The sequence below is a fragment of the Mesoplodon densirostris genome, chromosome 4 (genome assembly GCF_025265405.1).
Source record: "Mesoplodon densirostris isolate mMesDen1 chromosome 4, mMesDen1 primary haplotype, whole genome shotgun sequence".
NCBI lineage: Eukaryota > Metazoa > Chordata > Mammalia > Artiodactyla > Ziphiidae > Mesoplodon > Mesoplodon densirostris.
This window is the reverse complement of record NC_082664.1, coordinates 148,943,261-148,959,762: the sequence shown is the minus strand read 5'-3', so window position 1 is coordinate 148,959,762 and position 16,502 is coordinate 148,943,261. Positions and strand designations below refer to the sequence as shown.

General features: G+C 39.1%; 2 protein-coding genes across 5 annotated transcripts in view; one reads left to right on the top strand and one right to left on the bottom strand.

Annotated features, from left to right (window-relative positions):
- Nucleotides 1–8,736, top strand: part of HDGFL3 (HDGF like 3) — a 75,976-nt gene extending 67,240 nt beyond the window's left edge. The window contains exon 6 of the mRNA XM_060097477.1: nt 8,607–8,736. Coding sequence (XP_059953460.1) covers nt 8,607–8,612 — 6 coding nt within the window. The 3' untranslated portion in view covers nt 8,613–8,736. The remainder of the gene's footprint in view (nt 1–8,606) is intronic.
- Nucleotides 8,737–9,236: 500 nt separating this feature from the next.
- TM6SF1 (transmembrane 6 superfamily member 1) overlaps nt 9,237–16,502 on the bottom strand; it is a 28,088-nt gene continuing 20,822 nt past the window's right edge. The window contains exon 10 of one of the 4 annotated variants that reach the window (XM_060097475.1): nt 9,237–9,634. In XM_060097475.1, the coding sequence (XP_059953458.1) occupies nt 9,632–9,634 (3 nt within the window). In that variant the 3' untranslated portion in view covers nt 9,237–9,631. Of the gene's footprint in view, nt 9,635–10,575; nt 16,084–16,502 lie in introns of those variants that run through there. The other 3 variants (XM_060097476.1, XM_060097473.1, XM_060097474.1) reach the window with 3 other exon arrangements.

Genomic DNA, 16,502 nt, shown 5'->3' with positions numbered 1-16,502 from the left:
TAGTTTACACCCGTACTACTCAGTGTGTGGTCTGCAGACAGGTAGCATTAACATCACCTGGGGGCTTGTTAGAAATGCAGAATCCAGGCTCAACCCCAGAGCTATCAAATCAGAATCTGCATTTTAACTAAACGATTCATATGCACATCAAAGAGAAGCACTAATCTGCACCTTCCTATCACCAGAGTCCAGAATATCATCTCCTGCTTTCTCCAAGGCTACACCCCGTCAGTGGTCCCCTTTCTCTCCTATACCTTTACTTTCTTTTCTGCTGGCTCCTTACTCTCTGCCTATAAACAGTATCAGGTCTCCCTTAACCTTAAAGATACCTCCCTTCCACCATGTATCCTACTCTTTTCACCTTTCTCTTCATCTCTAATTTCTTAAAAGAGTTCTTTTTTCTCCCAGGGTCCATTTTCTCACCTACTCATGCCTTAACCCAGGGGTCCCCAACCCCCAGGCCGTGGACCGCTACCCGTTTGTCAGAGGCCTGTTAGGAACTGGGCCTCCCAGCAGGAGGTGAGCGGCGGGCGAGCAAGGAAGCTTCATTTGCTGCTCCCCATCGCTCGCATTACCGCCAGAACCATCTCCCCCCCGCACCCCCCACCCCGCACCCCGGTCCGTGGAAAAATTGTCTTCCATGAAACGCAGTCCCTGGTGCCAAATAGGTTGGGGAGCGCTACCTTAACCCATGGCACTCGTTTCTTCTTTGACCGGTTCATGGAAACTGCTCTTGTAAAGGTTCCTAGTGATCCTCTCATTGACAAATCCACTGTCTCCTTTAGTCTTTATTTTACTCTGCAGCATTTAACACCATTAGCCACTTTCTCCTCCTGACTTTGCCTCCAGGTCACCAGTCTCTTGTGCTTCCTCTCCCAGTGTCTCCTCAGTCTCCTTCTAGAGCACTTTTCTCTAGGCTGTCTTAGCACACTTCCAGTCTGAAAGCTTCCCGTTTCCATCTATGCACTCATGTGGTTTCAGCTGTTATGTATTACTGATGACTTCTCACTCTGTAGCTCTTGTGTTGTAGATTCATTTTTCTAATTTAATAAAACCATTTCTACTTTAATAACTTGAAAGCACCTCAGAAGATAGTTGCTACTAGAAGTAACAACAGCAGCAGAGTCAGAGTAGTAGTGGCTAACATTTTTACCATGTGCCACATAACTGTGCTAAATGCTGTACATGCATTTGATCCTCATACAAATCCCAGGAGGTAGGTGCAGGTGTTATCTTCATTTTGTAGCTGGGGAAACTGAAGCTGAAAGGATTGGCCCAGGGTCGCACAGCTAGTCAGAGCCTGAATTTGAAGCAAGAGCCCGAGATCTTTTTATTTTTAACCTGTTTCTAATAATATAATTTTATACACAAAAGGATATATATATAATATAAAAATTAAGTAGTAAGCATGGTAATTTAATGAATACCAGGACCCTACCACTTAGCCATAACTAGAACATAACAATAACTTGCATCTATATACATGTTCTTCCCCATCCTGTTTTCTTCCTACCCAGAGATAACCACTAGTGTTGTATTTATTATTTCCTTTCATTCTCAAAATTTTAGCCCATACCTAACATATACGTATATACTTAAATAATAATTTAATTTTGCTCATTTTTGAGCTAATGCACATATGCAAGAGTTTCTTTAGGGTATGTAAACTCACACTGGACATGCTGAGTCATGAGTTTAAGGTTTTTAACTTTACAAGGTAATGCCAAAGTATTTTCCTAAGTTGTTGGACCCATGTATACTCCCACGATCAGTGTATGAGTTCCCTGTGACTAACTGGGCATTGTCAGACTTTTGAAATTTTTGCCAATATAGTGGATGTAAATTATAGTCTAAACTTGTGATTCTTTTATCAATAATGAAGTTGAGCCTCTTTTCACATGTTAATTGACCACCTCTGTTTCCTCTTCTGTGCAGTGCTTGATTTTGGTTTTTTGCCCATTTTCTTGTTGGACTTTTTTCTCACCGACTTGTAGGACTCCTTTACATATTCTGGATTCTAACTACCATGGGTGGTCATATGCATTGCACATATCTTCTCTAAGCTGTTAGTGAACAGACTTTCTTAATTTTATTGTAGTCAAATGTGTCAAATTTTTCTTGTTATGGTTATCGTTTTTCTGTCTTGTTAAAGAAGTCTTTTCCTGTCTCAAAGTCAGAAGGGTATTCTCCTATATTTCCTTTTAAAATTGTAAAGTTTTGTTCTTAACATTTCAGTGTTTAATCCATCTGGAATTGATTTTTGTGTATGGTATGAGATAGGCTTCCACTGCATTTTCCCCATAGCATAACCATTAACCAGCACCATCTATTAAATAGTCTCTCCTTTCCTCTCTGATCTGCAGTGTCATCTGTCATATAGCCATGGGTCTGTCTCTGGGTTCTCTATTCTGTTCTTTTGGTCAGTACTAAACTTTCTTAAATTTTAGTAGCTTTATAATGTGTCCTGATATCTTGTAGGGCAAGTAGCCTAATTTTTTTTTTTCAAATATTTAGTAGACATGGTCCAGGATAGAAGGTCAGAGGGGCTTTTTTTTCTTGATGGGAGAATATACAGCACATATGCTGATAAGAATGATCCAAATATGGAATGATCACAAAATAATAATGTAAGAAAAAATTGCCACAGTAGTGCTCTTCAGAAGGCAAGAAGGCATAAAATCTAGTGCACATCCGGAAGGGTTACCTTACTCCATCCACTGAAGCAGGAGGAAATGCAGAGTGTTTGGGCACAGAGGCAGGTAAATGAATACTTGGGGTGAGAGCATGCAAAAGTTCTCATCTGATTGCTTATATCTTCTTAGGAAGCAAGGTCAACATTTGAGAGTGAGAACAGCAAGAAGTGTTGAAAGTTTACAGAGAGAGGAAAAGGGATAAAATAGTTACTTAGAAGAACAGAAGAGTGGGCTTCCCTGGTGGCGCAGTGGTTGGGAGTCCGCCTGCCGATGCAGGGTACACGGGTTCGTGCCCCGGTCCGGGAAGATCCCACATGCCGCGGAGCGGCTGGGCCCGTGAGCCATGGCCGCTGAGCCTGCGTGTCCGGAGCCTGTGCTCCGCAACGGGAGAGGCCACAACACTGAGAGGCCCGCGTACCTCAAAAAAAAAAAAAGAACAGAAGAGTGATTGGACTTGGGAAATGAAGTTGAATTGCCAGACAGCAGTAAGGGCCCACATGAGGTTAGTGGTCATGAATTTAAAGTGAGAACAGTCAGATGGCTGTGTGTTTTTCTCCAGGCATATTCAATTCTGCAGTCACGGAGTGGCAGAGAATTGCATTTAACTAGAATTGGCACTTGCCCAGAGAATAAAGGAGGTTCAAGACAAGGGAGTTGAGGGTGTATGCAAGGAAGGGATTAATTATAATGATGGACCCATGGAATCCAAAATATGTTCAGAGGGAAATAAGGATGTGAGGAAGGAGATAGGATCAACGGATTTTGCGTATCCAAGAATTCTTGGAGTTGGAGTACTGGATAAAGGGAGCGAGCTGGAAAGATAGGTGGTGACAGAATAGGAAGATGTTTAGATCAGACTGCGGAAGGGTGGCAGTAGGTGCTGACGACAGTGCAGGTGCGTTTGGTGTTTTGAGTGGGACAGTTTTTCATTGTGTGAGCACTGTTCACATCGCAGGACATTTAGTACCCTTGGCCCCTGCCCATTAAATGCCACAGGACCTCCAAGTTCTTATAATAACCTAAAATGTTCCGATAATTCCCCCCCAAAAAACAGGGACTTAAAACAGTATTTGCAAATACTCTCAGTGGTTGAGAATCACTTGTCTACGAAATAACCCTGGAAATGAGTGACTGAGGTAAGGTGGAAGACGAGATCTTTGGAGAAGAAGAAGTCTAGGAACTTAAGAGGTCAGAGTGTTGGAAAGACGATCTCTCTGCATGTCGACATCCAGCAGTTATTATGCTATTGAATGACAGTGGGCCAGAGCTAAAGTCTCCAAGGAGAAAGGGGGAGTGACCCGTGGTGTCTGGAGGTGACTGCAGTAGGGAGGGGTGGTGGTTCACAATATTGAGACTAAAAGCTAGAAGGATTATACTTCCTGAGGATGGAAGCACAGGGGAGAGGAAGAATAGCTTAGAAATAGTCATTAAGATCCAGGACACCTTCCCCACCTCGGGGGCCTGTAGTATAAGAGCTGTGGCAAAGGAAATAGTTACCATCTGGGGGTTGCAGGAAAACAAGCAGCACTATCTTCAGGGGAAACCAGGTTTCAGTTAGAACAAGTTGATGAGTAAAATATCTCGTGAATTTAGGAAATTTGCTGATGGCTATGATTTCCAGGGGGCCCAGTGGAAGAGATTGAGGAATCTGGGTTGGGGGCGGTGGGAGTATTTAAGAGATGAGGTTATAAACGAACATGTATAAAGTGACTGAGGATGAGAGTCCAGGAAGTGATAGATGCTCTGGAGCCCATCTTGTGGCAACCGAAGTAAGCAAGAATAAAGGGCGTAAGGAAAAAGGATTATTGATGGCTCAAGGCAGATAGTGGTGTTGAAGTTATGAATATTGGTAAAGAAAGGAAAGAAGAGGTTCTTACAAGGAACCCACAGACTTCTGAGACCCCCTTTATTTCCAGCGGCTCTCTGCCTTCATCCTCACCCCTGCTGGTGGAAGCATGAGGCAGAAAGGGGTAGGCTCCAGAACACTTAGAGCTCCCCTTCTAGATTCATGTGGCTGTAAAGTGGAGGGGACTAATCTTTGTGGCCAGGAAGCCATGCAGATAATATACCTGCTCTATTGTCTCTTGCCATGTAACAAATTATCCCAAAACTCAGTGGCCTAAAATAGCATTTTCTATGAGTCAGGAATCCAAATAGATGTAACTTGTTGATACCTCTATCTCGATCTCTCCAAGGCTGCAGTTAAAAGTATTAGCAGGGGCTCAAATCATTTTGAGGCTCATCTGGGGTGGGGCGGGGGGCGTCCTCTTGCAAGTTCACTCAGAAAGTTGTTGGCAGGATTCGGTTACACACAAGCTTACTGGGCTGAGGGCTTCAGTTCTTCATTGACTGTTGGCCAAAGGCCTCCCTTGGTTGCTTGCCACATGAGTCTCTCCATAAGGCAGCTCCAACATGGCAGCTGGCTTCATTAGCAAGAGTGAGAATGCTAGCAACACAGAAGTCAGTCTTTTGTTATCCTATCACTTTTGCCTCATTCTCTTTATTAGAAGCAAGTCACAAGGTCCAGCCCACACTCAAAGGGAGGGTATTACACAAGGGTATGAATACCAGGAGGCAGCCATCATTGAGATCCATGTCAGAAAGCTGCCCATCCCTGAACCAACCACTGGTAACAAGGGGATTAGAACTGGCTCAGACCAGTCAGGTTCTCCCCATCCCTAGAGCTGGAGTCAAGTCCCCAAATCACAAGGCTATCACATAATTGTGGGGAGGACCAGAGGATAGAATAAATGTTGGAAGGACAGCCAGAGAGTTCACTGTAACCACTAACCAATATTCCTACCTTTATTCTTCTGACTCTGGAACTATTGTTCTTCTTGCCATATAGTGCTGCCTCCTTAGGTCTTGCCATTGCCCTCTAGATCAAGCCCAGACTCCTTATGTCAGCATATAATGGCCTTCACACTCCAACCCCAATTTATCTTTTCAGCCTCATTTCTCACCGTTCGCTCTCATTTATTCTAAACCAGTGGTTCATCAAGCTGGCTCAGGACCCCTTTAATACTCTTAAAATTTATTGAGGGCCCCAAAGAGTTCTTGATATAGATATTGATATTTACTTAATTAGAAATAAAAAAAATTTAAGATATTAATTTCCTTTAAAATAATAAACCTATTGCTCAGTATAAATAACATGTTTTTGTGAAAAATAAATGCATTTTCCCCAAAATTTTTTGAGAAAAATGGCACGGTTTTACATTTTTAAAAATCTCTTTAAAAAAAAAAAAATCTCTTTAATGTCTGCTTTAATAGAAGACATCAGGCAGGATTCTCATATCTGCTTCTGGATTCAGTCTGTTGTGATATGTTATTCTGGTTGAAGTATAGGAAGAAAATGTGGTCTTACATAGACATGTAGTTGAGAAGTGGAGTTATGCGTATTTTAATAGTCTTTTCATATCATTGTGTGTATTCTCTGACATTACACCAATTCTGTAAGTGGTAATTTCTCAGAGGTTAGTTGCAGTGTGGAATCTGAACCCTTTGTATTCTGTTTGGTTAAAATCCATTGGACTGTCTGGCACTTGGAATAGCTTTTACACATTTGGAAAATCTTTGTTCCCTGAGTTATTCAAGTTTTCCAAATATTTCATTATGAAATCTTTTTAGTCACATTTTAAATATCACTGCCTATCTTATCAGAAGAATCTACATTTTGGGAAGCTGTTGGTTGTGGAGGATTTAAGTTTTCTAGAATTCTAATTTTCACTTAAAAGCTCAGATTTTATCATTGGTGACAAATACTGCCATTTTCCTTGAAATAATAGGCTCATTTCATTTATTTTTGACAAAGTGCCAAATACCCAAGTCTGAATAACCATAGTTTATCTGTCATCATTTTATGCAGTAAAACTCGTGCTCCATAAAATGATCCTATGAAAAAAAAAAAGAAAATGATCCTGTGACTTCACCTGCCTCATAACTTCTGCTTACTATGTTCTGGGTGTCCTTCAGCTACACTGCCACCCCACAGCCTTTCAATGTGCCTCATATTCAAATGCCTCAAGAGAGAATCTGATTGGATTAGCCAGCCATTATCCAGTATAGAAGTGGTGTGGCGCTGAGCATGGCAACCAGCGCGTTAAGGAACAACTTCTGGCTGTTTACGTGGAGGAGACTTCTAGTCTAGCAAATACTCAGAACAGTGTGTCCAGGACATTCACCATTATGAATTAACAAGATATATTTTCACACACAGGTGCACAGAGAGTGATTATGGTATGAGAAGTTAAAAAAATTAGATTTATAATTTGGTTTTATAAGTACTCATTTGATAGCACCTTGTTTAAAGACCCCGCCCCCCAAAAAGCATGTCCTTAAAGTTATAGTCACATTTTGCTACCACTTGCACTTTGTTTGGAGCACTAGTAATGTTCTGAGGCTGCCATCAGACCATCTGTTCCAAATATACTCTTCAACATGGATTGAGTAGTTGTTACTATGAATTTTCTACCAATGTAAACATAGAATGTATTGCCTTTCACATTAATATTAATAAAAAGACATTGTTACAAAGAATTTTCTTTGGTTGATTAACAATTTTTCATTGTTTTAATGGGTGTCTTCCTCCTTCACAAGGGAGGAAAATCCTCTAAAGTCTGTGAGTATAATCTTATTTCTAGTGTTTTTGTTAGGAGTCACGAGGCACTGAATCTTGCAAGTTCACAGATTTTAAATGTAATTTTTATTTAAGATTGTTCTCATTTTGGTAGGAACAAAGAAGGCTAAGAAATGTACTTCTGCCATCTTGAGTGGATGGTAGGTTTAGTAACTTTTCCTGTTTGAAGGTTCTGGAATTATTTGTATATTGTATTATGTACGGTACAGGATAGATTTTGGCTGCATAAGTGAAATACCCATGAGTGAGCACATGTATGCTTACAAACAAGTTCATTCACTCAGTGAAGTAAAGAGCTGAAGCAGGCTGTTTTTAGAAAAAATATTGGGGGCCCGAGTTCCCTCTTTCATTCATCTCATGAGAACATTACTAAGGGGTTTAATGTATTTGGGATAATGATAAAGAAAACAAAAATAGCATCCCTGTGGGGAAATGTAACCTGATACAATTTAAAGTGGGACCCAAATTGAAACAATTCTTTTAGGAAACGGAAATATTTTATCTTTGTCACATGGATGTAATCTGAATTTTAACAGAAATCTGGGCTTTTTGTACATCTTGATTTTATTAACTTTTGTATTTCTTTGAGCCATATGTCACAAGTAATTAAGTTGTAAATATTATACAGAATAATCTGCATACTCTTCAAATACTTTTTTTTTTTTGCGGTATGCGGGCCACTGTTGTGGCCTCTCCCGTTGTGGAGCACAGGCTCCGGACGCGCAGGCTCAGCAGCCATGGCTCATGGGCCCAGCCGCTCCGCGGCATGTGGGATCCTCCCAGACCTGGGCACGAACCCGTGTCCCCTGCCTCGGCAGGCGGACTCTCAACCACTGCGCCACCAGGGAAGCCCTTCAAATACTTTTATAATTTTCAGGAATTTACCTTTCCTTCTGACACCAAAGTCCTCACAAAGATGGATTATCTTAATTTTTCCATTGATTATATGTATCCCAGCAATACATAGTACTGGAGTTGTACAGAGTGCATGCTACTGCACTCTGTTCCCTGCCAGACAGTAGACAAAGTTTATTGGTTTTTTCCTTTTTTTTTTTTTTCTTAATGGAACACTAAAAATGCCCTAGACGTTCCTTTAGCTTTTTGCACTGATAGGTATAAAGCAGAGCCTCAGGGGCTGTTCTTGCTAAGTATTGTTAATGCTGCGGTGCAGGTTGGAATCTCAGAAAACCCAGTTATATACTATAAAGGTGTGGATACTTTTATTCTTAATATCCAAAATCATCTAAAGGCTTGTTTTCTTTCTTTTTTTTCAGACCTAACTACCATAATGAATGCTGCATATTACGAAAACCACAAGAAGGTTATACGTTTGGTTGTCTAATATTCTTGGATTTGATATGAACCAACACATAGTCCTTGTTGTCATTGACAGAACCCCAGTTTGTATGTACATTATTCACATTCCTCTCTGTTGTGTTTGGGGGAAAAAAAACATTTTAGCCTTTTTTAAGGTTACTGATTTAATTTCATGTTATTTGGTTGCATGAAGTTGCCCTTAACCACTAAAGATTATCCAGATTTTTGCACAAGCTTATACAAGTCTAGGATCCTTTATCAAGGCAGTTATGTTCATCAGTCTCCTGCCTTTACTCCACCATCACCAAACACTCAGTTAAATATAAATTAGCATTTTTTAAAATGACCACTCAACATAATGCTTAAGGGACTTCCTCTCTGTGACAGAACCCAGGAACCAATTCCTAGATACACAATGTTGGCATATTGAAAATAAACTTTAAATTGTTCTTCAGTTTTGAGGCCATGTGTAAAGTTTAATCATTGTAAAATATCTATTCCGTATTAGAAATAGCTAGTTGACAGCTTATACTTCTCAAAACTCATGTTGTTAACGTACACAAACTCAGTTTCTATATGTGAAGTTAGTGAGTCTTTTGTGTTACTCCAAAATAAAGGCAATGATTTATTTTTTCCCAATCTCAATACAATTTGAGCTAATCACTCAAGCTGGATTCTTTACATTTTAAAGCTGGAATCAGCAGTAGCCCTATGGGAAGTAAGACAAAGCATTGACTTTTAAATATAGACTTTTAAAATGATCTGTTGTTTTCTTTTGGAACTAGAATTAGAATAGTTAATACTCATCCACAAACCATTATTATGTGTACATTATTGTTGCAATTGTGATAATAGAAAATTTTATTTATTTTTATGCCAGCTTATATTGTGAGAACACATTTAGTCAGTTTGGGTTTTATCAATCCTGTTATGCTTGTCCTTGGAACATCTTTCGCGTATTCGAGGTTTGTAGTTGAAAAGTTTACTGTAAAAAAAAATCAAAACAAAAAAATGTATTGTTTTTACAGAATAAATTTATTGGAATGTGTACTGGGAGTAAGGTTTGAGGTTGTAAACAACTAAGTTAGTGTAATTTGGCTTCATATATGTAATGTGAGGTATTAATGTAATTCATATATTAAAGCAAAAATTGTTAACAGAAAGTTGACAATAGAATCAAGTGCAGGTGAGGGTTTTCTTTTTTTTTTTAACACTGTGGGTTTTAGGGTTTTTTTAAACACTGTGGGGGCGGGGAGAGGAACTGGCTACATGATTGCTTGCACATCTAAGATACTTACCAGTTCAGTGGACCCTAAATTCACACACTTGACATTATCCATGCATTGATTTGGACACCATTTTCTTTTGGTTTTCTTATTTTGGTGAAGAGCTAGTAAATAACCTGAAGGAAAAACATGGGTGGCCCTAAAAGCTTAGGGCCATTGATGATGATGATGGTAGTGGTGGTGGTGGTGATGGCGGCTGAGGGCATGAAAGCGCCAGTCCACTGACCACTCCCGGGCTCTGAGGAGGCGGCTGGATTTTTGGTTTGTTTCTCTTACTTAGCAAATATTCATTTTCCTCTATTATACTCACTCACATTTCCAAATATGAAAAGTTCATTAAAAGATAGTAGGAATGCCAGTCCAGTTCTTTTTCCTTAAAAGGTACTTTTTAATTTTGAATATTTTCATTTAAAAGTAATGAAATTTAATTAATTCATGAGAAGTCCTCTTCATTGCTCACACTAAAACATGAGAATGTAGATGACATTTTGAACTGGAACATACAACTGACAGATTTTTAAAACAAAAAGCGTAAAGACTACAGAACTTTTTCTGAAAAAAAATATACAAAATGTTTCAAATTTAATAATATTTGTCTTCATAAAAGACAAAAAATAATTTATTAAAAATATACACAGAAATACAATAGAAACATTTCCAGTCACCAATAAAATAAGGGTAATGATAAAGTTACAGATCCCTCCTTAGCTATTTAGACTCACAAAAAAATTTCAGTAAAAGCAATTTTTGAAACAGCAGTAAATAATATACTTTCCTTGGGAAAACATTTTTCAAACAACATTTTTAAATATTCTGATAATTTGTCTTTTATATTGAGGTTGATAATGAAACATATAGATCTTATATGCAAAAATATTTCTCCATCTGTATTTGCTACTTTGAAATTTTTAATATGCATAGACCATTTTCACTTTTGAACAGTTTCCTTTTCATGCTCACTATTATAGGAGCTAAATTGTAATTTTTCACTTATATTTAAAGTGTGCAAACAATATTGAGATAGGTGGTCAAGTTTATTCACAAATAACTTGAAATATATTTCTTTAAACAAGCTTTCTGAATAACTTCAATTTTCCTTCAAAAAAAGAAAATTTATCCACATAATTCCTATGATAGCTCACATATACAGTATGGAGCAAGAATTGATGTGTTCTTAAATGTTCCTGTATGGGAAGAGAGTGGAATGGGACCAAATATTGGTACCAAAATAACAAAAGTCAGTAATCTAGAGAGAAAGAACGTAAAATAATGCTTTTATTCAACTTTTTCATCTGCCTTTGTTTTTATGAAGAACTCTGGTTTGTAGATACAGCGATAGGCCAAGAGCTGAGGAAGAACTCCATATGCTATGTTTAATGCTAAAAAAAGGATTTTCGCTTCTTCAGGGACTCTGTAGACATAAGCAGTTCTAGCATGAAGAGAAGCACCGATGTGAGAAAACTGAGCCTGTTGCATTAAAAAAAAGCGGGGGGAGGTAAGCATGAATTTTGTGTTTAGTTGGATGCACGATGAGTTCTGAATGGTTCATTCAGACCATGCTCCTGTGCCCTCAAAACCAGGACTTTCAAACAATCCAAAGTCTTCAATATTTCATTGAATTTAGGGCCATTCTTGACTTAACTGTTCAAATAAAGTAAACCTTCTTTAGCACGTCTTTATCAGGCTAGCTGTTTTTTAACGCATCTAGTGCCCCCATACCAGAGAGTAGTGGCTCAGTTTGACAAAAAATCTGAATAAAATCTGCTTTTTCCTGATTTACATTCTGGAGATATCCTATATAGGAACTCAGTTGTGGCTCACAAAAAAAAATGTGTTCCAATAAAAATGAAGCAAGTACAGAGTTTATAGACAGCTTAAAATATTTTTAGCCTAACTATTTAAAGAGAAGCACTGAGGGAGGGCCTCAGCTTCATTTATCAGTTCTTTCACCTACTCCTTGGAGCAAGAGCTCAAAGCCCTTCGTTATGCATTTGTTTGTTTATTTATTCACATATTTGTTTTTTATGCAACTTAAAAAATACTAAGGGTTTTGTAAGATAAGGTGGGGGTAGGGATTTGGTTGCTCTTTATAAAATGGCAAATATACATGCAGGCAACCTTTTCAAATCAAATTATTTGGAAGTATGGCTTGTCAGCATAATCTGAGTTTACAAAACAGAAAGGCAAGAGCTTCCCATTTGTACTTAGATTACTTGTTGAGAACATACATTCAGAATGTGCCAGTTGGTCTTTTTTGATACTTTTCATAAGCACAGGGGAAACTATTAGAAAAGGATTCTGTGAATGTATTTCCTCAGGATCCTTGTACCATTACAGAATGCAGTCCTGGAGTCTGCATTTCATATCTTACTGAAATTCAAGATATATGCAAATAAAGGATTGGGAATCTAAATGTAATAAGTGGTGACTTAGTTCATCAGGATCAAAGTGAAGAGACAGAAGATACTATAATCTAAAGAAGGCACAGAAGTAACAAGAATGAAAACTAAATTTGCTTTAAATACATATGAGTTATCTTACATTTCCTTCCATATGAAATCAGTTTATTCTGCTAAGTGGTTAATAAATCAGTTTATTCTGCTAAGTGGTTAACACAGATAAAAGTGTTACTTAGCACTTGACTTTACTATGATGAGCAAAGGACAAGTTTTCATAAGCAGTATGTATACAGATTGTGTCAGTGACAGATTTTAACAGGTTACGTTTTTGCAAGTTACTGATACATTCTGGGGGCCTCTGGTAGTTTTGCTGCTTTCTGGAGATAGAAATTAAATTAGTGTGGTGTGTTGCCAAGGACCCAGGGACCAACGCCAATGCCAACGCAGGAATTGTCTGCATTGTGATCTGTGAGGCACTGAGAGGGCTCTGTCCTCAAACACACCTCCCCCGGGGCACATGCCCAAACAGAACCCAGCAAACGTTAAACATTTCATCTCTGGGCTATGAAGACAAAAGACCTTGAGAGTAAAGGGCATTTGAGAGGCTGCCCTGAGGAGCTGCTCTTGTGGACATTCTAGGAACACTGAACAGGAACTTGGCCCCCATCACTATTTTCTTCTAGGGCCTATTTTGAATAACAGTATTTTTCTGAATATGTAACTAAATTTTTTCTTCTGGACTAGAAGCCAGATTTGAACCATGGTTTTAAGAAATGTGCATTTGGTGTCTATCTTTATAGACACTTACACACATCTCAAAAATCACCAAATTTGGGGAAATGCGAACCATAGTTTGAGAGAATAATATGAGCAATCATGCCTACTTGCATAGGGAACCTGCTAAAAAGTCTGATTTCATAGGCTTTTTTGCTGCACTAACCGGTGCAGTTAATACCTCATTTTCACAAACAGCAAACTCATGGCAACATTAAAAAATGTCCTTAGATTAGATTGTAAGCCCACCGGGCAGGTACTGTGTCTGATGTTTTGTGTGGCACCTATCACATTGTTAGAGCTCAATAAACGTTCAACAGTAATGGTCTTGTGACTGTCAAAATACAAAAAAAAAACACAAAATACAAAAAAGCTTCTACAAAGCATTTCTGTATTTTTATACCTATCTTAGTAGGCCTTTTGCTTCAGAATTGTTTAACAAGGGGCAAAGATGATTGCATTTCTAATCAAAAGAGATATGTAATTGAGAGAAAGAGCCTGAGGCCAATTTTCTGCAGTTCCGGTACTGCTCATGGTTCTAATGGGTGTATTTATAGTGGCCTCCCCTCTAGCTGAGTGAGCAACCTGACCATAGCTTCCTCCCAAGACATACGGCGTCCAGTTTCCAGGGTGCTGAAGTTTCAGGAAACCCTCAGTCTCAGTTGAGAAGGGTTCCCTTCCCAAGCACATAGCTGCTAAGGGGCTGCACCGTGTCTCCTGGGTGATTTTCCCACCAGCATTTGAGACCTCCTTATGACAGGGCCAAAGAGCTCAGCCTGAGCACTGTGCTAGTAGGATCTGGTGGCTTGGTGACCTCAGTGCTGCTGAACTGACACATGGCCAAGATTACATGTTCAAGTTATGGGTCCCAGAAATTTCTCCAAAATTCAGTGATATGAGGTTGAGCCCCTGGTAATTTTTCTTCTACTTCATTCTAAATCATTTTTCACCTTAAATTTAGTTAACAGATTTACTTTGTCTTTTTTTTTAAGAATGGATGGTTGGGATGGAAAATGAGGCAATAAAGGCAAAGAAAAAGGTTAAATTTTAATAGCTGTGTTTTCTTATAGAGACAACCTGGAAAGAATTTGACTAAAAATCACAATCTTGGTTCCAAAAAGGAGAATTGAAAGAGTTTTGTGTGTCCGCATAAATATTATAGGCAAAAACTAATGTGAACATTGGGACAGTAGCCAGGCTATTTGGCTGATACGGTATAAATAGCTAATCTAGAACCGTGTTACCGTTTCTTAGGGTTTTCTGAGCGCCATAGTCTTGTGGTTAAGAACACTGAATCTGGAACCAGATTGACAGCGTCAAATCCCAGCTTCACCGAAAACCAGCAATATGACCTTGTGTTAGGTATGTAACTACCTCTGGCACCTCACCTGAAAAGCAGGAGTCCACCTCGTAGGATTGTTATACAGGTTCAATGAGTTGATCTTTGTCAAGTGCTTAGGACAGTGCCAAGCACATGGAGCTCTTCCACAGACAGATACAAAACCCAAGTGAAATACTTGTTCATGATCTGGCACTCTACTTGCTTGAAAACCTGGGCCCTTTGTTTTTAGATTCCCTTGCTGATCTTTTGACAATTTCAAGACTGTCTGTCTCCACCAAAGGATAACAAGCACGTAAAAAGACATTAAACCCAAGCTCTAGTTTTAATACTAAAAGAGATGTTTAGTGATGAATCACATCAGAAGCAAATGATTAAAATGAGATTTGCTTTAGTATCCCAATTATCCATGTTCTTCCTAAACCTTTACTTTCAGGTTTTCTTAAAGGCTTCCATAAAGGAAAAAACTTAATAAAACTTGTCCCCCAGTAGAGTCAACTCTTGACAACCAAATTATCCACAGATGAGCCTCCAGACCCTTTTGTGAGAAAGTACATGGCATCTGCATAGCCAGGGGGTGGGAGAGCCTGAGGCAGCAGGTGGGAAGGGGCACTGGCATTGCCTGACTGAAGTGGAACTGCTCCTGCTTCCATGGCTGTGAGCTGTTAATTGGATGGCATGGCAGGCTCCCTGCCAAACCCATTGTGAATCTGTCCCAGAGCTTTTTTTCCAGTTTCTCTGATTTTTAGGTAATTATATGCAATACACACAGCTACAGATTAATGTATCTTCTGAGCAACATAAGGCACTTCTCCGAACTCTTACTGGGAAGCTTCTAACAACAATATTAACAAAAGCAATAGAGGCCCATAGCTCATAATGTGCCAGGCACTGCTCTACGCCCTTTACACATATTACCTCATAAAATCCTTAACAGCAGCTCTATGAGAAAGGTACTATTATTATTCTTACTTTATAGAAGAGGAAACAGGATCAAAGAGGTGAGTGACCAAGGTCACTGAAGTGATCAGTGAATGAGATTCGAACCAGTCTGCCTCCAGAGCTCATGGTCTTAACCATATTAACTATATCTTTTCTTTTAATTTTCAGTGATATTTTAGCAGAGAAAAATTCAGTTGATTCAAAAAATGCTAATAAGTAGCTCTCAACAGCCTGTAATACTTTTCAAATTAGACTTGAAACTTTAATTTTATATGAAAAGATACTTGGGTTAAAGTCCCCAGTGGAACTCTTCGGTGTAAAATGTGTCCTGGTTTTATTGCATTTTAGTTTACCTTTTGATTTCTGAAGGCAGCAGGTTTGGCAGATTCCTAAGTGGTCTGAAATGAGGGGCCTAATAACTACTAACCATGTTTTCCATTGACTTGTACTGATCTAGAAGTTTTTCAAGGATTTTTTTCTTATTATTAAGTCACAGGTTCTTGGGAGTTCACTAGATCTTACAATAAAAGCAGATTTTGATAAAGTTAGTGGGATCATGAATACATAAAGCTTCTAAATTAGGAATGACAGTTTTAGCAAGCTCGGGGTGCTAATCAAGGTAATGGAGAGCTTCTATGATGAATGTATCCGATATCCTCTCAAGATGAGAATTCATTTCGTGAGCAAGTATTCGCTAAGCAGAAAACAAATCACACAACTGGAATTCAGCATTCTCATATGCACTGTTTTGCTGCAGTATGATTTGTAACTTTTCCTTAGGCTGAACACTCTGAATAGGTAGATATTAAAGCCCAGCTAAGAGTTATGGGAATGTCAGACACATAATTCTCAGATTACACCATTCTTCTGTTGGGTTGGGAGAAACATCCTTCTGACATTGACAGAATCTAGTCGACAGCCTCAGGCTACCTTTGCAAATTGGGCAGTGATGGATGAGACCAGAGATTTCTTCAAGGCCTGGCGTATGGCTGAAACTGCCACTGCTGCTGCCAGCCGCTCTGCTATCCACACTGCCTTTCCCAGAACCTCCTGGCTGGAGTCACAGGTGCCTGTCTGCAAGCTTAGCCTCACTAGCAGGTACAGTGTAGGGTT